Source organism: Mesoplodon mirus, assembly GCF_964341445.2.
Source record: "Mesoplodon mirus genome assembly, chromosome: 13".
Classification (NCBI taxonomy): Eukaryota; Metazoa; Chordata; class Mammalia; order Artiodactyla; family Ziphiidae; genus Mesoplodon; species Mesoplodon mirus.
Window position 1 is genome coordinate 89,057,540 of NC_138989.1, and position 23,425 is coordinate 89,080,964.

At 54.8% G+C, this 23,425-nt stretch overlaps 1 protein-coding gene across 3 annotated transcripts in view; it reads right to left on the bottom strand.

Annotated features, from left to right (window-relative positions):
• Positions 1 to 2,423: 2,423 nt before the first annotated feature.
• SLC66A2 (solute carrier family 66 member 2) overlaps positions 2,424 to 23,425 on the bottom strand; it is a 48,610-nt gene continuing 27,608 nt past the window's right edge. For 2 of the 3 annotated variants that reach the window (XM_082641745.1, XM_082641744.1), the window contains 2 exons: positions 15,337 to 15,553; positions 2,424 to 4,161 (listed from right to left, as the gene is read on the bottom strand). In XM_082641745.1, coding sequence (XP_082497871.1) covers positions 3,954 to 4,161; positions 15,337 to 15,553 — 425 coding nt within the window. In that variant the 3' untranslated portion in view covers positions 2,424 to 3,953. The remainder of the gene's footprint in view (positions 4,162 to 15,336; positions 15,554 to 23,425) is intronic. The other variant, XM_082641746.1, reaches the window with a different exon arrangement.

The following is a 23,425-nucleotide window of genomic DNA, read 5'->3' on the forward strand; positions in this document are numbered from 1 at the left end:
CTGGAGGCCAGAGGAATCTGTGCTGACACATCGCTTCACACCCAGCACAGCTGGTTGTCTGGGAAGAAACCGCTTCCTCCTGCGGGGCGGGGAGGCCTCGCTGATTTTCCCTCCAAGGGTTCGGTCAGCGGTGGAGTGACCCAAGGCAGCTGTCCCTTGTCCTCCCCCCCTCTCGCTGCAGTGGCTCTGAGGGCACCCATGCGCCCTGCAAGACCAGAGGCCACCTCGGGTCACGGGATGGGGTGCCCGTCGGCTGTCCTGCTGGGAACCGCGGGTGTGTGGGGAGGGGCGGAGTACACCCACTGCCCACCACGCGGGCAGAGCGCCAGCCGCTGGCTTGTCTGTTCCATCTCCCCACCGCCACCCCGACCCCCCCCCCGCCACGGTCCCTCCGTCTGTGCTCTGGCAGGCTCCACTGGCTGTGGCCTCGGTTGCCCATCTGGGTTGGGGGCCGGGAACTGGCCAGGTCCCCGCCGGCCTGCTCCCTCATGCACGCCAAGGAAACCCAGGCTGGAGACACCGCTGTGGAACAGCTCTGCGCCTCCTGCAAGACGTGGTGTTGCCATCGCTGCCTCCCTGGCCACCTGCTGAAAACGCTCAAAAGCACGGCAGGAGGGAGGACAGGAGACTGAGTCTGCGAATGCAGCCGTCTCAGCCCCCCAAGTGCTGTGCAGAGAGGGGTGGTCAGTTCCCGCCGACTCACGGCTCGCTGACGCGGGGGCACCGGGTTTTGATTGCTCTGGCCACCAAACCAGGGGGCAGGCTGAGTGGGCCAGGCACACTCCTGTGCACCTGAGTTTCCCCACCGGTAAAACCAGAGTGATCCCGAAGAACCCTCTGGCTCCACAGCCCCAAGATGCGGGATCCTGGTCCCCACCCGAGCTCTCTGGGTGGCCCCAGAACGTCTGTACAGCGCCTAAGGGGGTGACTTGTGTCTGTGACATTCCAGGGACCAGCCAACACTCCCCTCCCCTCGGGGCTGCTTTCTGCACAGGCTGTACATCCTCCCTTGGGCCCCCCTCCCACCCCCATCTGACCCGCGTGTGCTACTCAGACTGAACGGGGCAGCTCCAGGGCCGAACACGCTCCACTGTCAATGATGAGGGTCGGAAACCCCCATATTTGCTCCCAAAATAGCCCCAATTCCTGTACCCCTTATCTTCGGGGAAAATGCGTCCCCCCCCACATACAGTTTCTTCTTGGCCAGCTGGATACCAGGGCTGGGGTGGCGAGGGCAGCTCGAGAGCTGTGGGCAGGGTGCCGGCCCCGTTTGCAGCTCTTGGTCTGCTCAGAGCTCTCGGAAGCTCACGTGGACGAGAGGACCTTTCTCGCGCACTCCAGGAGCTGGAGCAGCAGCACCATTTTGTTCCCATTTCCGAACTGCTGTCCGTGTTGAGAGGACGAGGCATGAAAATAAAGAGGACGTGTAGGGTGTGGGGGAAAAAGTGACCTTCATGTTTGTTTCACGAGAAGCCCCACTTCTCGTGGGGCTGGTAAAACCGTCCGCCCTTTCCCCGGTGCGTGGCCGCGCCCCGAGCGCGGGGTTCCGAGCTCTCCTGGCCGCGCAGCAGCTGGGCCTGTGAAGCGGCTCCCTCTGCTGTGTCTGCCGGGCGGCTCCAGGGCTCGCTCCTCAGAGGACACAGGAGGCTGTTCAGTGCCGTTTCTTGGCTCGTTAGTGAAGTCCCCAGAAGGCACCTTCATGTATGTTTTTGTTTTTTTAGTATTTGAACTTCTACGGCATTAATTTTTTAATTAAAAGTTATTTTCAATTCACACATTATCAGAAGGAAAACAGAATCTACCCCCAGAGCAGGACCCCTGTCCTGTGTGATTCAGTACATGGGCTCCAGGGTCCACACCGAGGCTCCCTGCTGCCTGGGGCGGCCACACCGGATGTCACCACCTTTGATCAGCTCACTCAGACTCTCCGAGGCCAGCGCTACAGGCTGGGGTGACTCACTGAAAAAACTTAAAATATATCACTTCCTTGTATTTCGACCTTTGTTGATTTTTTTGGTCTTGCTCTCAGCATAAATACTCTCCGTGAAAAAAAAAACTGCTCGGTACAAAGGGATCCAACCCTACTTGCTATACAGAATTACCGGTTTTCCTCGAAACACTTCTTTTGGCCTTTAAAGGAGACACTCCGCAACCTTTTGAGGCATCCCGTTGTTAAGGGAACTGTGTGAACTGGCAGAGACCAGGGCGCCACCACCTCCCCCTGCCTGGCCCTGCTGGCACAGGGCGGTCACTGTCCCCGGGGGCCTGAGGGAGCAGCCCCCGTCTCACAGGGGCCAGAACTGTCCCCCAAGGAGGAGACGCTGGCCCAGCCTTTCCCTGGGGTCCCCTGAGGTGAACGAGGATGAGACCGGTCCTTTACTCTGCCCTGGACCCCCCACTCCGACTCCACTCACAAGGCCACACTGGATCCGCGAGCAGTTTATTGAATTAAAGCCACCCTGACAGAATCACCAGTGCTCCCACACAAGGCATGTAGGTCACCCCTGCAACTGGTAATGTTTTAATTTGGAGGCAATGACTGCTACAGACATCTCCTTTCATTTTTAAAAAATAAACGTTTTCAAAGCATCTTGCAGGCCAGAGAACTAAGCAGAATCCTCAAACATTCAGGAGTTTTTGAGGAAAACTCAGGAGGAGGAGGAAACGGCTCCGCACACCTTCCACTGGCCACGGCAGATGCTGCAGCTTTGGCACCAGCCCCAGGACCGTGGACATTACAGAGCCACCCCTCTGCCTGGGGGAAGGGAAAGCGCCTGCGGGAGCCGTGTGGAAGCATCTAAACACTTGGCCTGCAGGGCCCGGAGTTGGAGCAGGGCCGCTGGGCACGGCTGAGATGCTCGTGTAAACCGAAGGGGACCAATGTCAGACCAGCAGCCCCACCACCACCACCAGGCACAGCGGATGCGGAGGGCTGCACAGGAAGAGGCGGGCGGCAGGGATGCCCTGCACAGCATGGGGGACACCTGCCTTGCTGTCCCCTGCCCGGACCCGCAGGCATCTCCAGGCCTGGAAGACAGACACATAAGGCCGTATCTGCAAGCACACGATTCCCAGAGGAAAGGGATGCCTGTGCGGTAGCCCTCTGTGGGGATGGGCAGTGGGTCTGACCGGCCCCAGGCCCGGGCCCTCGCCCTTCCCAGGCAGCCCCGGGGGCTGCTGCACCTGCCATGCCCCAGCACCCACAGAGAACCCAGGCCCCGCTCCTAACACCCCGGGACTCACACTGGCCGGAGCCTGGCTGGAGACGGTGGGTCCACAGCAGCCTGCCCAGGAGGGACCAGCAGAGCAGCAAGGCCACTGGGGGCCCTGGAAAGGTACCCACCTAGGGTTTCACAACCAGAGCCCTGTGATGCTTTGGTACCTCATCCCCCCGTGTCCCGGACCCGACCCTGCCGTGAGTCACCCCCAGCCAGTCTGAGGCTGCGGGCTCCGTGGGCTGGGACCTGGGCTCTCCTGCTGCCGTTTGTCACTCCTGCCCCCTGTCTCGCCCATCTTGGGGCTCCCCAGCCCAGCTGCAGGCCCCCTCAGCCCCATCAGCCATGTCAAGGCCACGGGGGCTGAGATGTGGAGGTTTCCTGAGGTCCTCGGTCCTGCAGGGCCCAGGGTGGCCTCCTCCTGGTATGTGAACATGACCCAGGCTCCAGCCAGCAGTATTTTGAGCCAAAGTGGGAGAGACCTGCTTTTCTGTCACCTTGAGAACAGCAGGCGCCCAGCCTGGGGGGAAAACCTGCTCACACAAGTCCTAGATAACAGAGCACAGTGTCGGCACCCAGGCTGCCATCACCCCCCGAGAGCCACAGAAGCTGAGCAAGATCCCAGTGGGTGGGACCCTGTCTTGGGGCCGCAGCACCCACCTGCCCCACTCGGGGAGGACAGGTGGCCGGGCCGGAGCCCACGGCCCGTGGTCCTGCATCCTCCTCCTCCCGGCTGCCTCAGAGGGCCTTGGCGCTGGCGGGGTGCGCCGCGTGGGGGGCCGGCTTCAGAGGGCGGCGGGTGAACACATAGGCCTGCCCCAGGATGGCCAGGTCCACCAGCATCTGCAGCAGCCCGCACACTGAGAACTGCAGGGGCGCGCCGTTCAGCAGGAAGTAGGCCGTCTTGAAGGTGTCGCCACTCGTCCACATGAGGACCATCGTGATGCTGTGGAGACATAAACGGTGGTCAGGGGTCACGACCCCGGGGTCGGGGGACATAACCCAGTGGGCAGGGGTCATAATCCAGGGGCCGGGGGACATGCCAGGCCTCGGCCCACCCTCCCATCCCTCCTGTCCTGTCCATGAAGCCACCGCGTGCATGGCCGCAGAGACAGGAAGGCCCTTCGGCAGGAGCAGCCTCAGCTCTCCAGAGCAGGGGAGGGGCCGGCACAGGGGCCGAGCCCACACGGCCTCACAAACGTCCCATCCTTCCTGGCTGCAGGCACATCAGGTGTGTGTCCCTCGGGCGACATGCTGTGGCCTCGGACGGGAGAGGGAAGACCGCCACCTCCTCACACCACGTTCCACAGGCTGACCCTGCAGCATGAGAACTGGCCTGGGAGGGGCAGCCCTCTGCCTCACACACCTGCACCCAGGGGTGCTGAGCAGGAAACCAGAGGCTGCCGGGAGAAGCAGGGTGATGCGGGCTTCTCCCAGGAATCCCGCCCACCCCCCCCTGGCCAGGCCCCTCACTCAAAAGACAGCCTGAGGGCGATTCCAATCCTGGTCATCGGTGCCACTCCCAAAGTCTCAGATTGGTCCGTGTGGCACAGAGTGGCCCCGTGTCATCTATCGCTCAGGTCTGCACACACCTCTCCACACACAGCATCTAACATCTGGCTTGCCAGGTAACGGGCATCAGCACCATCATGTTTTCCTGCATAAAGTGTTTAAATCAGACCCACTTCCACAGCAGGCGCACACTACATGGCTCACTAAACCAGACCACGGTTTGAGGCGGGGGGCTGCCTGTCACGGGGAGGAGGTGAGGACCCTCAGGGACAGGATGACAGCAGGCTGGGAGCCATCTGTGCCACAGGCAGGACGGGCACTTTGTGCCCCTGAGGTGGCCCCAGTTCACCCCAGAGCTGGGAGGCCTCCGACCCTAGGTCAGCTCTTATCAGTAAAACCAGGCAAGGGGCCCATGGCCCAGTGCAGGGATGTCCATGTCCCCTCCTCTGCCCACCGGAGTGTCAGCCCGACCGTGCAGAACCGGGACAGGAAGTGAACAGCTCGCCTGACCTGCACCCACAGCGTCTGGAGGCTTCCATGATCCTTAATCAGGAGAATGACTCAGGGCTCGGGGAGGCCCAGAAGGCTGGTTCCCGTCGACCCTGCAGCCGGCCCACCTGTCTGAACAGCCCAGTGCGTCTCACTTGGCTTGTTGTGTTGACTCACATGGCGTTTAAAGACTTTTGTTTTTAATTAGCTGATAACTAACTCTGCATTTAAAAACCCAGGTTGTTATATATCATCAGTCCTTTTTCTCTGGCTTTCAACATTTATTTGACTTTGGTTTTTAGCAGTTTGTGATGTAATGCATGTTTGGGACTTGCTGAATATCTTAAATCTGTACGTTGATCTTGCATCAAATTTGGGAAGTCTTCAGCCATTATTTCTCCAGCATTCTTTTCTGCACCACTCTTCCCCTCTCCTGTGGTCTCAGGTGACACGAATGTTAGATTTCATGGTGCTGTCCCTGAGTCTATTCTCTTTTTTTCCCCCGATTTTTTTTCTGCTGTTCAGAATGGATGACTTTTATTGATCTTCAAGTTCATTACTTCGTCCTCTGTCATCACCGTTCTACTACTGAACTACTGAAGTGTAGTTTTTATTTAGCTACTGTATTTTTCAATTTAAAAATTTCGAGTTGGCTTTTCTTATAGCCTTTATTTCTCTCCTGAGATGGTCTATCTTTGCACTGATTTAAAGAGTGTCTGCTGTTGCTCTTTAGAGCATAGTTATACTAGTACCTTTAAAATCTGATAATTCCGGTATCTGTGTCACCTTAGTTGACTGCTTTTCGATTCTTTGTTGTCTGTTGATTGTCTTTTGAGAATTGCTGAGATTTTCCTACTCTTCATGGTGAGTAATTTTGGTTTATATCCTAGACGTTTTTAACATTACGTAAGGAGACTCTGTCTTGCTTCAATCCTGTGGAGAATGTCGTTTTTTATGTTCTACCAGGGAACCGACATGGTTAAGTTCAAGCTGCAAGTTCTGGCTGGTTTTCAGGGGCTACGGCTCAATTTCAGTTCAGTTTTCAAAACCACTGCGGCGCTATTTGTATCTGCACCGTGTGGGCAGCCCTCGGTGGCCAGGCTGGGACTTGGGTGGTGGTCTGCCCCGCGGGTCCTGGAGGAGGGCCCTTCCTGCTCCTCAGACCAGGCAGAGCGGCTTCTCTCGGAGCTTTCTACCCAGCACACCGCTCTGGACTTGGGGCTGTGCTGGAGTCCAGGCTGGCAGGTGTGAAAAAACAAAACGTCTCATGTCATTCACACTTCCTCCCGCAATCCGTCTGCTCCAGCACCCAGAGCTGCTCCATCCGTCCTGTCCAGATCTGTAGCTGCACCCAAGGGGAAAGACGGGCCCTTCATGGAAAAGATCTGAGATTAGTAGCATCCCGTCACTGGCCACCCTGTGCCCCGTCCCGAGTTTTGCTGGCCTTTGCTGACTGGTCCCTGTGGACACCTGACCTAGTAGACCCTGGACACTGGCTGAGTAGCAGCAGGGAGAATGCCTCGTTGCTGTCGTCTCTTCTACGTGGCACCTGTTGCCGCAAAGTTGTGCCTCTCTCTCCGTCTGAATTCTGTCCTGCTCTGGTGCACCAACTCGGAATTTTAGAGTGAATTAGTGGTGTGACAAATGGCCTATAGGTGACTCTGCATCACGGCCCAGGGACACAGGGGATGGGACAGGGGCCGCCCACAGCGGTATCTGGAAAGAGCAGCAGGTGGGAGCACAGGGGCTGCCCAGCAGCGGCTTGGGTCAACCTGCACATGTAGAACCCCGGGGGGGTTGCAGAGGCTGGGCGGGAGGGAGATGCACATGACGCGGTGGAGAAACGCACCAGAGTGACAGCTGTGGCGGGAGTGGTGTGCGGCGGGGGACTGGGCAGCAGTGTGGCTGGGTGGCACCAGGAGGCTGCGGGCACCTGGGCAGACCGGAGCCAAGGTCCACCCATCTGAGCTACGGAGATGCCCGGCCTGCCAGCAAGGCTGCTCACAGCTTTCCACAGCTCGGAGCACCTCCATTTCAAAGGAAAACGCACACCCACAGAGCAAGCATTTCAAGGAGAAGCTCTGACAAGCAACCGCTATTTCTGCAAAAGGCCATGAAGACAGGAAGAGAACCAACGAGTCATACATGAGTCTAGTTCCATTTTACAGAATTAAGAGCTGAGGCACAGTCTCCCCCAGAGATACCCAAACTTAATAGGAGACCCAACGACCCTCCCTCCAAAAACAAACAACACGGAGTGGCCTGTGCGGCCCCTTTTATGGAGGAGAGGCTGAGGCACAGAGAAGTCGGGTGGCTCGCCCAAGGGCACACAGCGAGTGCCTCGCACTGTGGGAAGGGCTGCGGAGGGGACGGCAGAAGGCACAGCTGGAGCCTGTCGGAGGCTGGTGTCCCTCTGGGCCCTGAAGGCACAGGTGCACCTTCACCCCGCAAGTGGAGACATGAGGTCATTGCAGAGAGCTGGGCCCTGCCTGACGCACACAACATTTTTAGCTGCCTAGGCACCTCCCCGGGCCTGGCCCCCAGTCGGCTCTCGCCCCGGGGGCAGGAATCCGACAGGCCCCACCACCAGCCCCACGTGTCGAGGGCCCGGGGCAAATATTAATCAAGCTGCTCCCGGCCCGTCTGAGCAGAAGACCAGTGCCAGCCTGAGCGATGTGAGCCTCGTGCAGTGCGCTCTGGACATACAAGTTCGTGCCTCGCACCCTCTGGTCACCCCAGACCCTGCGGTGCCCTGTGGACGTGTGCCGAGCCCAGGCCCATTCTCCCCACACGGGTGTTAGGTCATCCTTTACCCTCAACAGCTATCGGGCGGGGCGAGCCCCGAGGCTTGGCTACCACCGGCCAGCAGGCCAGGGACATCCTCGTGGACACCACGTCCGGAACTCGCCGGCTGCGCACGGCTGGGTCTCCAGGAAGACCCCTCCTCGACAGAGGGCTCAGCTGGCCCAGGGCTCCGATGATGCCGGGGGCGCAGGGCTCTCAGAACCTTGCAGAAGCCCGTCTGGGTGGGAGGGGAGATTGTCCCCAGGCTGCATTCCTCCAGCTCAGGGGCGCCTGGAAGCTGGGTTCCTTTTTCTAGGTCCCTCCTCACACTGATGCCCACCCCAGCTGCTGCCTGAAGTGCCTGGCCCTCCCCGCCCTCCTGCTATTTTAATCCGGGCCCCCGTTACCTCATTCTTGGCTCCAGCATTTTTCCTCCCAAAGTGAGCAGGCAGATGACTATTCCTAAAATACCTCTCACCTCATCCTTGCCCCATCCGGCTGTCCAGAAAGCCTCCGCCTGGCCAGTGCCCACGAGGTGAGAGCCTCACCCCTGCACCTACCCCGGCCCCGCCAGCAGCCCACACACCTCCCCGGCTGCGCCTCAGTCCCACCTCCCGGCCCAGGCCACACCTACCCTCCTGTCCGCCTATCCAAAGCTCCCCGAAATTCAAACCCTACCCAGAACACATCCCACAGGAGTAGGTCTTTGTGACCGTGGGTCACAAGAAACAGTGGTTTTTGGGTGTGACATCCAAAGCATAGCAATTTTTTAAAAAGATACACTGGGCTTCATCAAAGTCAAATCTTTTGTGCGGCAATGTGAAAAGACAGCATACAATGGGAGAAGATATTTGCAAATGATATATCTGGTAAGAACAGTTAAAGATCTCTACAACTCAATAATGAAAGACAAATAACCAAATTTTTAAATGGGCAAAGAATCTGGATAGACCTTTCTCTAAAGAAGACGCACAAATGGCCAATAATCACAGGAAAAGGTGTTTGGTGTCATTAGTCACCAGAGAAATGCAAATCAAAGCCCCAGGAGATCCCAATTCACACCCACGAGGATGGCTACAATCAAGAGGTCAGGTAACAAGCGTTGGTGAGGGTGTGGAAAAGCCAGAACCCCCGAACAGCCCTGGTGGGAACGGAAAATGGTGCAGCCACCAACTCAGCAATTCCACTGCTAGGTGTATTCCAAGACAAAGGAAAACATATGTCCACACAGAAACTGGTACACAAATGTTCACAGAAGCACTGTTCACAACAGCCAAAAAGATGTCGAACCCAAACGTCTACCAGCTGAAGAACAACTAAGCACAACCTGCTCTGTCCGTACGCTGAGATATTATTCAACCTGAGAAACGGTGGACACTGACACATCGTACGTGGACGGACCTTGGGAACATTATGCAGAGCGAAAGCAGCGAAGGACCTCGTGTCGTCTGATTCCATTTACGTGACGTGCCCAGAGCAGACAGAGCCGCAGAGGCAGAAAGCAGACCAGTGGTTGCCCAGGCCTGGCAGCGAGGGTGGGGGACGTGGGGAGCACTAATGGGGATGAGACTGTTTTCTGGGGGACGAAAATGTCCTAAAATCAGATTGTGGTCATGGCTGCACAGCTCTGTGAAAGTCCTAAAATCCACTGAATTGCGTACTTTAAATGGCGATGGTGTGATAGGTTACAATCTCAATGAAGTTATTTTTTTTTTAAAGTTCCAGGGCTTTTGCTGAATTCTAATTCCAGCCCTCCTCGTCCATCGACTGGACCCTGGGTGTGGCGTGTGCGCACATGTGCAGGGGTGTGTGGCGTGTGCGCGTGTGTACTGTGGCGGAGAAGCGTGTGTGGGAGCCCACACGTGCACTGTTACCACATGCGTCGTGCGTGGCATTCTCCTCTCACAGCATTGGGGGCTTGTTACGTGTCAAGGACGACAGAGGAAGATGCGTGGGGGGCTGAGGAGTGACGTACGCGCGGCCCCCGGCGGAGACGCCGCCCTGGTACCCGAGCAGCCAAGGCTCCAGGCGCCGCGCTCCAGGTTCAAGGGCAACGCTGGAGGCGGAGCAGGTGGACACTTCCCGGACGCTGCCTGTCAAGGCAGGAAGTGTCCCCGCTGGGATGAGGCAGCGGGCTGGGGCGGCCCCAGCTGCTGCTGCAACTCAGCATCCCCACCACACCACGGCGGCCGCGGGGGACACACACACACACACACGCACATGCACGCGCACGCGCCCTCCTCTCGCGACCCCTGCTCGTCCCTGGGCTTCCCGCCTGCCCCTCCCCGTCCTCGATCGTAACCGTTCCCCCGCTGGTTTTCCCCACAGCTGGCCTCCTCTTCCCGTCCCACCCGCCCCCAGGCTCTCCAGTAATTACTTGTTGGGGAACATCTTCCGATCCGGCAGAACGCGGAGGAAGGAGGAGGGAACTTCTGCACTAATTAGTAACATGATTTCAAAAGCTGCATCACTTTCTATTACTGGTTCAGAAGCAACAGTCACTTAACATTTTGTAAAGGGAAATCATCAAGTATCTCTTGCATTTCCTCCAAGAAATGTACGTGTGTGAAAATGAGTGTGTGCATGTATGCATGTTTGAGAATCTGCATTTGTGCAAGTGTGTGCATGTGAGCGTGTGCACACGTGTGCGTGTGTGAGTTGCGTGAGTGTGCACACACCTGTGTGCGTGGGCTCACACCCTCTATAAACGCGTCCACGGGTAGACCTTCCAGCAGGTCCGCAGGAGACGACGTTGGCCTCAGATAGGACCTCACAGCCCCTTCCCTCCTTACACTTCCTGACGGTCTTCTGCCTGAAGCAAGTTGAGGCTCAGTGTCCCGCAGCAGATCTGTGGTGGCCTTGACCACAGGGCTTTGAGAATCCCAAATCCCAGCGGGTCCAGGGCTTCTCCATCATAGAGAAGGTCAGGGGATGAAGCAGCCCTCCCGGCGGGCTCCCTGGATGGATGCCTGAGGATGCTGGGTCAGGCCACGCAGAGCGGCTGCTGGGAAGTGGGGACGAGGGGCAGAGGCAGCCCTGAGACCACGTCCTGAGTCCAGGCCTGGGTGCAGGAGAGGGAGGAAGGCCTCTGGTCCTCTGCTTGGGACGGGAGCAGCCAACCTCAGGAGGCTCCTGTGTCCACGCCGAGGGGGGCTGACCACGCAGCCGGCCGGGGTGTCCCGTGTCAGGGCAAGTTCTGGTCTGAACCTGGGCTGAACCGAAACAAAACTGTAACCAGGCTCCAGCCCTGCACTCACTCTCTCTCCCAGCACTTGGTCTGTGCTCACCGCTAAGAAAAAGGGTGTTGGCCCTTTAAATACACACAGAGCAAGGTCACCTCTCTGTTAACTCCAGCTGAGCAGAGAACCTGTGACCCTCCCATCACCTCCGGTCACCTGCAGGGCACACCACCCCACACCACGTGCAGAGGGCAGGACCTCGGCTCAGGGCCCAGCTGGCCCCCAGCGGCCTGGCCCTGCAGACCCACCCACGGAGCCCTGCCAGGGCATCCTGCAGCTCAGTGGACACGACAGCAACACTGAACAGGCCCCTAACCTAATTACACCTCCACCCAGAGCCCGCCTCTGGGCGGCAGGGGCCACGATTAGGTTAGTCTTCTTAACGAGGATGAGTGGCTCTTGAGAGGACCCTGCACTCCAAGCTGATTGCATTAGCGGCCCGTGTGCGTGTCCGTGACAGAGACTGGCCCCCCTCCGCCGGCTCCGGGCCCTGCTCGGGCCCTGCCGGTTGGCATGGAGCAGGTCTTCGTCCCGGCGCGGCCGGGCCTTCTCGCCAGACCTGCTCACGGCAGTGACTGCAGGGTCCTTCCCTTCCCTTCCCTTCCGCCTTTGCCTCCTGTCTCCTTTACCCAGTGCCAGGCAGGCGGGTGGGCTGTGGGGGGGAGGGGCACTGGGGGAGAGGGGCTGCGGTCACCGAAGGCTGACGACCACACACATCCTTTACGCCCTAAAGTCAGAATCTCAGGAGCGTGTGCACCACCCGGCCCTCACACAGGGCTTCCTCTTTTCAGGTCAAACGCCCCAGGTACCAGGGCCTTCTGCGCATCCTGTCACTCCCGAGGTCACCCTGAGACAGGAAGTGGGACGGCCACGCCCATGGCTGCGCTTCTACAGAGCAGCACAGACCTCCATGGTCCGGCCTGGCGTCTTTCCAACACTGCCTTTGCTGGATGAGTCACTGCAGCCCCACCAGGGACACAATTCCCACTGGGGCCTTCTGCAGCTTTTGCTGTTGTGCACAAATTCTCCAAGAATTAGCCCGATCAGCTAGGTACCCACACTGGTAAATCTTCCACATTCATGCCTGCTTCCCCAAGTGTTCTCCTATTTCCCGAAAGTGATTTAGAGAATCACCTATTTTAGTCCTTCATGAGTTCATTCAATAAATATTTACTGAACTGAACTGCTGTAATTTTCCAAGCATGTTGTCAGATGTTGGGGAAAGAAATAAACGGGATACAGTCCTTGCCTTCAAGGCTGTCAGTCAAGGAGATGAGCTGTGGGCCAATGAAAACATCAGCGCATCCCTGTCAGATGGCAAAGATGTTTCTGGAGAAACATGGAGACAGTGGTCAAATAAAGGGGGGTTTAGGAGGTCAGCCTAAAAGACAGCTGCAGTCATGTGTCCCGTACCCAAGATAAGAGTATCGCACACAAAAAGGGTTAGTTAAAATCAGGTGTGACACAAACTTCAGCTTCTTGGAAGACAGAATCGTCTCCCTGTTCCTCCCCTATACACCCTGGTCATTACACAGAAACACAAGACTCTCAAAGGTGGGGAGAAGGCCACAGGAATCCCAGACTTGGAGCTGAAGAAGCAGGAAATGCCAGAAGGCCCCAAGAACAGGCTGCTCTCTGTGCAAAAGACCAGGAAGGGTGCAGCCTGGCACAACAGGCAACTTTTAGCCAATAACTGCCCTACTCCAGACAAAACAGAAAAAAAAGGCAGCGCCGCCACCACCCGTGATAGCAGAGGAGGGTGGAAATCCTAGACTTTTACTCCTGCCAGGCGTCCCAATCCTACCGCCAGGGTAGTGTCAAGAAAGCCAGGCAAAACCAAAGGTCTAAGTAAGACCCAGAGTCTTATAAATAACATGGAAATGTCCAGGTTTAAACTGGAAATCATCTGTCATATCAAGAACCAGGACGATCTCAAACAGAATTAAAAAAAGACAGTGTTTAGATGCCAAAACTGTGCGAAAAAGCAAAGATTTTCAAACAGCCACTTTAAAACTGCTTCAATGCGCAATTATGAATATGCTTGAAACAAATGAAAAAATAGAGTCTCAGCAAACAAACAAAAAGCTTCACAAAAGAAACAAATATGTAAAGAAGAACCAAATGTAAGTTTTACGGTATTGAAAAATACAACAACCAAAAGGAAACAGTCAGTAAATGGGCTCTCAGAGCACAGTGGCTGGAACACTGGAAAGAACCAGTGAATCATAACAAAAAAAGAAATGATCTTAACAAAAGAATCATAGCAAATGACCTAACATTCCACATCATCAGAGTCCTAGAGAAGAGGGGTAAAGGGCAGGACTGAAAAAGGACTCAAAGACATAACAGCTGAAAACTTCCCCAAATTAGCAGGAAATATAACCCTAGGGATTCAAGAAGCTGAGTGAATCCCAAACAGGTCAGATCCACACCAAGACACACATCACAGTCAAACTTCTGAAAACTAAAGACAAAAAAAAAAAAATCTCAAAAGCAGCTAGAGCAAAGTAACACCTTACTTATAGGGGAAAACAAAAATCACAGTGGGTTTCTCATCAGAAGCCACAGAGGCCAGAAGGAAGTGGCACATTTTTCAAGGGCTAAAAGAAATGAACTATCAACCTAGAATTCTATATTGGCAAAAATATCCTTCAGAGATGAAAGGGATATCAAGACATTCTCAGGTGAAGGAAAAGTAAAAAAATCTGTCACCACCTGAAATACCCTTAAAGGCTAGTTACAGGAGTTTCTCAAAAGAGGAAAAAAAAAAAAACGAAAACAAGAAAAGAAGGTATCTTGGAATAGCAGGAAGGAAGAAAGAATATCATAAGCAAAAATAAGGGTAAACACAGTAGACATTCCTATTCCTCTTCAGTTTTGTGCATTATGTTGACTGAAGCAAAAATTATAATATTATCTGATGTGGTTCTAAATATGAATAGAGGAGATATTTAAGAAAATTACAAGTGGAGGGAAACATCACACATATAAAATATACTACATTAAACATATCACAACGGGAGGCAGAGTGTCTACACTTCACTAAAGAAATCTACACAAGAGAGACCCACTCACAAACACTACAGATAAATACTCACTAAACAACAACTCCCCACTCTGCCCTCTTCCCAGCCCCTGGCAACCACCGTTCCACTTTCTGTCTGTGAATCTGATGACCCTAAGTCCCTCATATAAGTGGAACCATACAGTATTTGTCCTTTTGTGACTGGCTTATTTCACTGAGCATCATGTCCTCAAGACTCCATGAAGTAACCTGTGTCAGCATTTCCTTCCTGTTAAGAGTGAATAATATTCCATTGTAGGAACAGACCACATTTTGTTTATCTATTCATCCACTGATGGACACTTGGGCTGCTTCCATGTTTTATCTGTTATGAATAATGCTGTTATGTTATGAACATGGGTGTACAATATCTCTTCAAGACCCTGCTTTCCATTCTCTTGGTTATATGCCCAGAAGTAGAATTGCTGGGTCACATTGTAATTCTATTTTTAATATTTTGAGGAAATGCCATATTGCTTTCCACAGCAGCTGTACCGTTTTGCATTCCCACCAACAGAAAACAAGAATTCCAGTTTTTGCACATCCTTACCAACACTTGCTGTTCTGTTCTTCTGACAGTCACCATGCACACGGGTGAGAGGTGGTGTCTCACCGTAGTCTTCATGGTACAGGTCTTCCACCTCCTTGCTTAAGTGAATCCCTAAGCATTTTCTGCTGTTTGATGTCCTCATAAATGGAACTGTGCCTGAGGGCGGCAGGGAGTGCCTGAGACCTGCTACTGGCGATGCTAAGGGGGAGGAAGCTGCCGCGTCGTTTCCTACATTAAAGGACTGGAACCTTCTGCCTTCTGGAGACATCTGTGGACCCCGCCTCCCATCCGTGGCCCGCAGTGAGCTGCTTCACGGGAGGGTCTCGGCTTCCCCTCACCTGTTGCACAGGAACACACCTGCTTGCACCTCAAGAGGTCAGAAGACCAGCGTCCTAACCCGAAACTGCTCTTGAACTGGCAGCTTCCCAGCAGAACTGAAAGTGAAGCAGCAGATTTGCGCACGGGTCCCTGCCGCGCCCCTACCTCATGCCCTCCGTTGACTGGTGGCGGTGGTTGCGGCAGAGCTGCGGCATGCCCAGCATGGCCTCGGTCAGCACGGCCAGGAAGCCCAGGCTCTCCACGAAAAGGGCCGAGTCGATGGACAGGTAGGTGACACAGCCCGCCACACCGGTGAAGGCCAGGACACACTGCACGTAGTCCCCAAAGCTGTTCCAGTGCCAAAAGTGCTGGGGGTTGAAGTCTAGGGCAAAAGGGAGAGAAATGTGAACTAGGTGAGCAGGCCAAGGTCAGTGTGGGGAAGACGGGACCGAGTGAGCAGGCCAAGGTCAGTGTGGGGAAGACGGGACCGAGTGGGGAGGTCAAGGTCAGTGTGGGGAAGACGGGACCGAGTGGGGAGGTCAAGGTCAGTGTGGGGAAGACGGGACCGAGTGGGGAGGTCAAGGTCAGTGTGGGGAAGACGGGACCGAGTGAGCAGGTCAAGGTCAGTGTGGGGAAGACGGGACCGAGTGGGGAGGTCAAGGTCAGTGTGGGGAAGACGGGACCGAGTGGGGAGGCCAAGGTCAGTGTGGGGAGGACAGGACCGAGTGGGGAAGCCGAGGCCAGTGAGGGGAGGATGTAAACTGTGGGCTCCATCTGCCTCCATTACGGCATTTCTGAAAGAGCCTTGATACAGATCTTAGCTCCACATGAAAGACACTAAAACCCTTAAATTCTTCCTAAAATACTCTGGTAGTGTACCATGGGCTGGTCCAGAGCCTCTGGAACCTCTTCTCCTGGTTAGAATCCCCGTTCCTTCCCTCTACAACTTTGGATTAATTTTGTTTCTCCATTTCCTCAGATGTAATAGAGGAACAATAGTCCCTACCTCCTAGGGTTGTTTTATTGGTTAAATGAGTTAATCTTATGAATCTCAAAAGTACCCAGCCCATAATAAGGGCCCAGCAAAAATGTACGATATCACCACACACTTAGCTGATATGATGTTATTGTTTGCTGCACAGACGTGTCCTGCCAAAACCAAATTCACAAGCACTCACACAAATGAGCAGTTCACATGAGGTTCCTGGGCTCTGGCAGAGACACGCGAGGGTCCTGGGCACAGATGTGGTGGCCGGGAAGGTCAGGGAATGGGGATAAACACGGAGGGAGTCGGGGAGGGCGTGATGTGCCGAGCCTGACCCAGTCCTTAGACTGGTAGGGTCCAGAGCCTGGCACCCCTTCGGGAAAAGGCCCAGCAAGGGCTGCCAGCATGGGCGAGGCCACCAGGAGTCGGCCGTCCAGGGGGCCGGGAGGTGCCATGGGGGAGGGTCCAGGCTGCACCACACGCCCTGTCCCCCACATCCAGGTCCCCCATGTGAGGACACTGGGCATCGGAGCTGGGAAGGGGGAGGGCAGGCAGGGGCGCCAGAGGCGGAATGGACACGGCCTGCGGCTCTGAGGTCCCCTCCCCGAGGACCTCAGGGTCCTGAGCCTGGCTGCTCCCTGAAGAAGCCCCAGCTGCAGTGTGTGGGCCTGCGTGTGTGGGGGGCGGGACACGGAGCAGCGGGCCCACGCACAGACGTCCCAGACAGAGGGCCCGAGAGGGTGTGGCAGGGGAGGACTTGCAGGCCTGCCGAGTTAGGTCCTGTCTTTGTGCCCGAGGAGCGGGGAGAACATGGTCAGGGCTGAGAGCTCGGGCAGGACAGGGACGGCTGAGGACACCAGGTGAGTGTGCAGGGACTTAAGAAAGCTGGGTCTGTGGTCAGTCGATCGGAAGCCTTTCTATTTTAGGTTCTCAGGGAGCAAGTCAGTTGGCAAATGGCTACCACAAAACCCTTGTCAAAAAGTTTCTGAGGGCTTCCCTGGTGGCGCAGTGGTTGAGAGTCCGCCTGCCAATGCAGGGGACACGGGTTCGTGACCCGATCTCAGAAGATCCCACATGCCGCGGAGCGGCTGGGCCCGTGAGCCATGGCCGCTGAGCCTGCGCGTCCGGAGCCTGTGCTCCGCAACGGGAGAGGCCACAACAGTGAGAGGCCCACGTAACGCAAAAAAAATAATAAAAGTTTCTGAGAAGAGACTGAGGTTGGGCCCCTACCTTCATGTGCAAAAATTAACTCAAAATGGACCAAAAACTAAACATACTAGATAAAACTACAAAACTCTTAGAAGAAAATACAGGGAGAAGGCATCATGATACTGAATTTGTTAGTGATTTCTTAGATATACCAAAAGCACAGGCAATAAATGAAAAAATAGATAAATTGGACTACATCAAAAATTTTTAACTTCTGTGTTTCTAGGGAAAAACCTCCTTGATATGGGTCTTGGCAACGATTTTTTGGATATGATTCCAAAAGCACAAGCAACAAGCAAAAATAAACAAGTGGAATTACATCAAACTAAAAAGCTTCTGCAACTCAGAGATATAAAGAACAAACTAGTAGTTTTTTTGGGGGGGTCCAATACAGGGGTGGGAGGGTGCAAGGTACAAACTACTGGGTGGAAGATCAGCTACAGGGATGTACTGTACAACACAGGGAATATAGCCAATACTTTGTAAATGGAGTGCAACCTTTAAAAATTGAATGAAAAAAGAAACAAAGAAAAAGCTTCTGCAGAGCAGAAGAAACAATCGGCAACATAAAAAGACAACCTATGGAATGGGAGGAGATATTTACTATCTTATAAGGGGTTAATACCCAAAACAAATACAGAACCAGACCACTCAACATCAAAAAACAAACAACCCAATTAAAAATGGGCAGAATGGGACTTCCCTGGTGGTGCAGTCGTTGGGAATCCGCCTGCCACTGCAGGGGACACGGGTTCGAGCCCTGGTCTGGGAAGATCCCACATGTCACGGAGCAACTAAGCCCGTGAGCCACAACTACCGAGCCTGCGCTCTAGAGCCCGCGAGCCACAACTACTGAGCCCGTGCGCCTCAACTACTGAGCCTGCGCTCTAGAGCCCGCGAGCCACAACTACTGAGCCCGCGCGCCTAAAGCCCGTGCTCCGCAACAAGAGAAGCCGCCGCAATGAGAAGACCACGCACCGCAACAAAGAGTAGCCCCACTCGCCGCAACTAGAGAAAGCCCGTGCAGCAATGAAGACCCAACACAGCTAAAAATAAATAAATGAATGAATAAATTTATTAAAAAATAAAAAAATTAAAAAGAAAGTGGGCAGAGGAATTGAATAAACGTTTTTCCAGAGAAGACATACAAGTGGCCGACAGGTACATGAAAAGATGCTCAACACCACTAATCATCAGGGAAATGCAAATCAAAACCATAATGAGATGTCACCTCACACCTGTCAGAATGGCCATCATCAAAAAGACATGAAATGACAAGTGTTGGTGAGGAGGTGGGAAGAGGGAGCCCGTGCACTGCTGGGGGGGGGTGTAAATTGGCGCAGCCGCTGCGGAAAACAGGACGGCAGTTTCTCAACAAATTAAACACAGAATTACTATTTGATTCAGCAATTCCACTTCCGGGCACACACCCAAAAGAACTGAAAACGGGTACTCGAACAGGTATTTGTACACCCAGTCCTGAGGCTACAGGACGTCAGCGCGAGCTTGGACAGAAGAATGGTGCCCAGAGAGGGGCCGTGCCAGAGTCACGGCATCTCTGCCCGCCCCCCACCCCCAGGGAGGGTCAGGCCTGGGGCTTCACCTTGGCTTCAGGGAGCCCGCAGGGGGCCCATGTGGCCACCTCCGACTCCTCGCTAGTTCTCTTCAGGCCATCCCGGGCCCCTGGTCTGCTGGTCCACATCCTGCTGCGTCACAGGCAGGTTCTGCAAAGCCGTTGTAGCCAAAAAATCATCCACACAAATGCCAGAAACAGGGTACAGAGAAGGTCGAGGTTACCCCACAGGCGCTCGGTGGAGTCAGCATCCTGTCAAGCCCTCTGCTCAGCTGACGCTGAGGACAGGACCCCTCCCTCCCTGCATTCACCATGACGGACTCACAGGAGGGACATGAGGACCAAAAGTGGGGTCAAGACGAGGGGGGACGGCGTCCGTGGGAGCGCGGAGGGGCCGGGAGCCCAGTTGCCACCTCCAGAGAGCTCGGTTATCTGGCTGCCATTTGCCAAAGCACGTGACTGTATTAAGTCTGGCGCGCAATCTGCGTTTACACTCGAAAACACAAAGTTGCATTTTATGTGATTAAGCTCATCTGCGGCAGAAAACACAGCCTCTTGGATACATTTCTAAAGAATTCCTTTTGGAAGCAAGGACTGCGTACAGGCACACGAGCGCCCGCCCGCTCTCCGCCCCCAGCGTGACGGACAGATCGGCCTCCTGCCATCAGCCTGGCACCAGCCAGGGGGCCCTGGGCGGGCGAGCCGGGCCAGGCTGGGGGGCGACGCGGGCCGGCAGGACACACAGCGCGCGCCAGCTCCCGGGACTCGATGCTCAGGAAACTGCCCCCTCCGAAGGATTAGGTGCCAACAATTCACTTCGGGAACCTAGGAGACACGGCCCTTTCCACCCTACCTCACTGTGATGACCTGTGGAAATGAGCGTAATTCCTGCCGTTCAGGTTTATAAAGCTTCAACCACGTGGGTCAGAGTCCGACAGCAGCGCTCAGGCATCACAGCTGTCAAATTCTCATCCAACAGCCCCTCACCCGAGCATCCACTGCTGTGGTGGTGGCGAGGGTCTGGGCTGCCCCCCACAGCCACCGCAGTGGCTGGGACATGCCCCCCTTCAGTAAACCCGACCTGAGACCAGCATCCGCCTTCTGCAGCCGAAGTGCTGTCCCCACGCGAGGACCACACTTGGAACCAGCCGGCAGCCGGGCGAGTGGGTGAGTGAAGCGGGCAAGTGCAGAGGCGTGCGGGGGGCGGGGGGGGGACGTGAGGGTGGCCCAGCAGTGCCACCAGGCCCCGCATCTGAGTGCGAGGGGCTTCGAAACAAAAAGTCACGCAGCTTGCTCACAGGTCCATGCTCAGGAAGAGATGGGACCAAGTAAGCATGTTCTGAACAAGTAACTCAAGGTGTCTCTGCAAAAGGCCCAAATGACTGTAACAGGCATCATCATCCGTAAGCGTGAATTCCGGACGAGGTGGAAAGCCGCCCGACTCAGTGCTCATGTGGCAAACAGCACTTTGCCGCCTCAGAGAACAAGATCCAAGAGGTCAGTGCCTCCAAGGCCACTGCTGCACAGTGACCGCCGCACAGTGACCGCTGCACGCCCTCCGGGGGGTGAGGACAAAGCTCCCTGAGAATGGGAAAGGGCAAGAGGAAGTGTGGCTCAGAGGAGGTGGGATAGGAGCTAGTCATCGGGGAGAGAGGACCTGTCATGATCGATGCCCACTTCCCAGAAGTCTGTCTCTGCCTGTATCACAGGCAGGGGAATCGTCTCTTCCAGGAGCTGTGTTGACCACTGTTTCTGAAGTTCCAGGAAAAAGTACCAGCACCAGGGAGCACCTGGCCCTTTATAAGATGATACAGCAGTGAATGCCAGAGGAAGGAAAAAGAACCCTCACATGCATTTTCACAATACTTCTCACATATTTGAGACGAAAGAGGAAGGCAAAGTGTGATGAGATCAAGAAGATGAGAGGGGCTTCCCTGGTGTTGCAGCGGTTAAGAATCCGCCTGCCAATGCAGGGGACACGGGTTCGAGCCCTGGTCCAGGAAGATCCCACATGCGGCGGAGCAACTAAGCCCGTGCACCACAGCTACTGAGCCTGCGCTCTAGAGCCTGCAAGCCACAACTACTGGGCCCACGTGCCACAACTACTGAAGCCTGCGCGCCTAGAGCCCGTGCTCTGCAAAAGAGAAGCCACCGCAGTGAGAAGCCTGTGCACTGCAACGAAGAGTAGCCCCCCCGTCGCCGCAACTAGAGAAAGCCCACACGCAGCAACGAAGACCCAATGCAGCCAAGAATAAATAAAATTAATTAATTTAAAAAAAAAAGAAGACGAGAGCCCCACAGATGACCAGCTGTGTTTCCATGGCAACAGTGTGACTCGATGCCGGTGGGCTTCAGATGCAGTCACTGTCCCTCTCTGTGGCCCAGCAACTGAACTGGAACGTCCAACCCCATCCAAGCCTGTCAACTCACTCAGCCTACAATGTTCACTGAAAATCAAGGCACAGGGCCTTCCTAAAAAATAGGCACCGGTAAGCCAAGCACACCCTAAGCCACCTCAATTCATGCATTTACCACAAATGGAGCCATCTAAGGAGGGCCCCCCAGAGCAGCAGGGGGACAGCATGGGGATTCCCTGGGACACCCACAGTGGCAGCTCGCACCAGAGCAAAGGAGCGGAGGGAACAGCCCATCCCAGTCACCACCGCCCTGAGAAGAAAGGTTAATCATCCTTCCACTCTGGCAAATTCCAGGCTGTAGGACAGGAACAAAAACCCATACTATCTGGGCATTTACACCTAAGCGGCTAGGGGTGCTTAGAATACAAAGGCCGGAAAAGTGAAAACTGAGCTGCCACTTCTCTTTCCAGCCAAGATGGGGCAAAGGGGCCACATTTACTCTCCCAAACAACCAAAACACGGTCAAAATATGTGGAGTTTTGGACCAAAAATGGGCAAAATATATCCTTGTAAGACCCTGGACACTGGGCAGTGAAGGACAGCGATCTGTGAGATGGGGAACAGGTGTGGTAAAGCCCCAAACTGTCCCGGTTGTACCCTGAGAGTCCCCAGGGCATGGGACAGGAAGTGGGACCCTCACAGCCGAGCCGGCAGACACCCTGAGTGAAGGAGCTGGTCTGGGAATGAGCAGGTGGGGTATGCAGGTCTCGGCGCTGGAGGGAGGGCCGCATGGGGGCAGAGGACCTGCAGAATGGCCCTCAAGGACTCGGCGGGGCCCCCACCAGCGAGGGAACCAAGAGGGTTCACATTGGCAGCCCTCACCCCAGCCAGCCTGGGAAACCTCAAAACGCACAGGCGTTAGGCAGAGCACAGGGGCAACCTGCCCCAGCAGTAGGGAACAGTTAGCCCAGACTGGGCACTGCTTTGGTTCCACTGAAATAATCGTAAAAGCAAAATCTAAGAAGATCAAACTGGGACGTCCCTGGGGGTCCAGGGGTAAATAACCTGCCTTACAGTGCAGGGGACGCACGTTCGATCCCTGGTCAGGGAACTAAGATCCCACATGCCGCGGGCAACTAAGCCCGCATGCCACAACTACTGAGCTCATCCGCCTCAACTAGAGCCCATGGGCTGCACGCACTACAGAGCCCACGCACTCTGGAACCTGTGCACCACAACTACAGAGCCCACAGGCCCCGGAGCCTGCACGCCACAACTAGAGAGAAGCCCACGCACCACAACGAAAGATCCCGCCTGCCTCAATGAAGATCCTGCGTGCTGCAACCAAGACCTGACGCAGCCAAAAATAAACAAGATAAATAAATAAATAAATCTTTTAAAAAAATAAAAAGATCAAACTGTTTCCAAGTTACTTAACTGTACCCTAGAACAAAGCTCAAGAAAATTTATAGGCCCACAAAAATATCCATCACTCAGCAAAGTAAAAGTCACAATGTCTGACATCCAATCAAAAATGACCATTGGGGGCTTCCCTGGTGGCGCAGTGGTTAAGAATCCACCTGCCAATGCAGGGGACACGGGTTCCAGCCCTGGTCCGGGGAGATCCCACATGCCGCGGAGCAACTAAGCCCGTGCACCACAACTACTAAGCCTGTGCTCTAGAGCCTGTGAGCCACAACTACTGAAGCCCGTGCACTTAGAGCCCATGCTCTGCTACAAGAGAAGCCACCGCAATGAGAAGCCTGTGCATCACAACGAAGAGTAGCCCCCGCTTGCTGCAACTAGAGAAAGCCCGTGTGCAGCAATGAAGACCTAATGCAGCCAAAAATAAAATAAATTAAATAAATCAATTTTAAAAAATGACCATTGGAAATGGTAAATAAGTGGGTGGATATATATGATTTTTTTCTTATCATTTAAATCTTATTAATAGATAAGTGACTATTTAAACAAAATAAGAACAATGTAGCATGGGGCTTTAGCACATGTAAGTTAACCGTATGACAGTTACACTAAGGTAGGCAGGGGATAAACAAAAGTATGCTTTTCCCTAAGATCAAGAACAAAGCAAGTATGCTCACTCTTACCACTTCTAATCAACACTGTGCT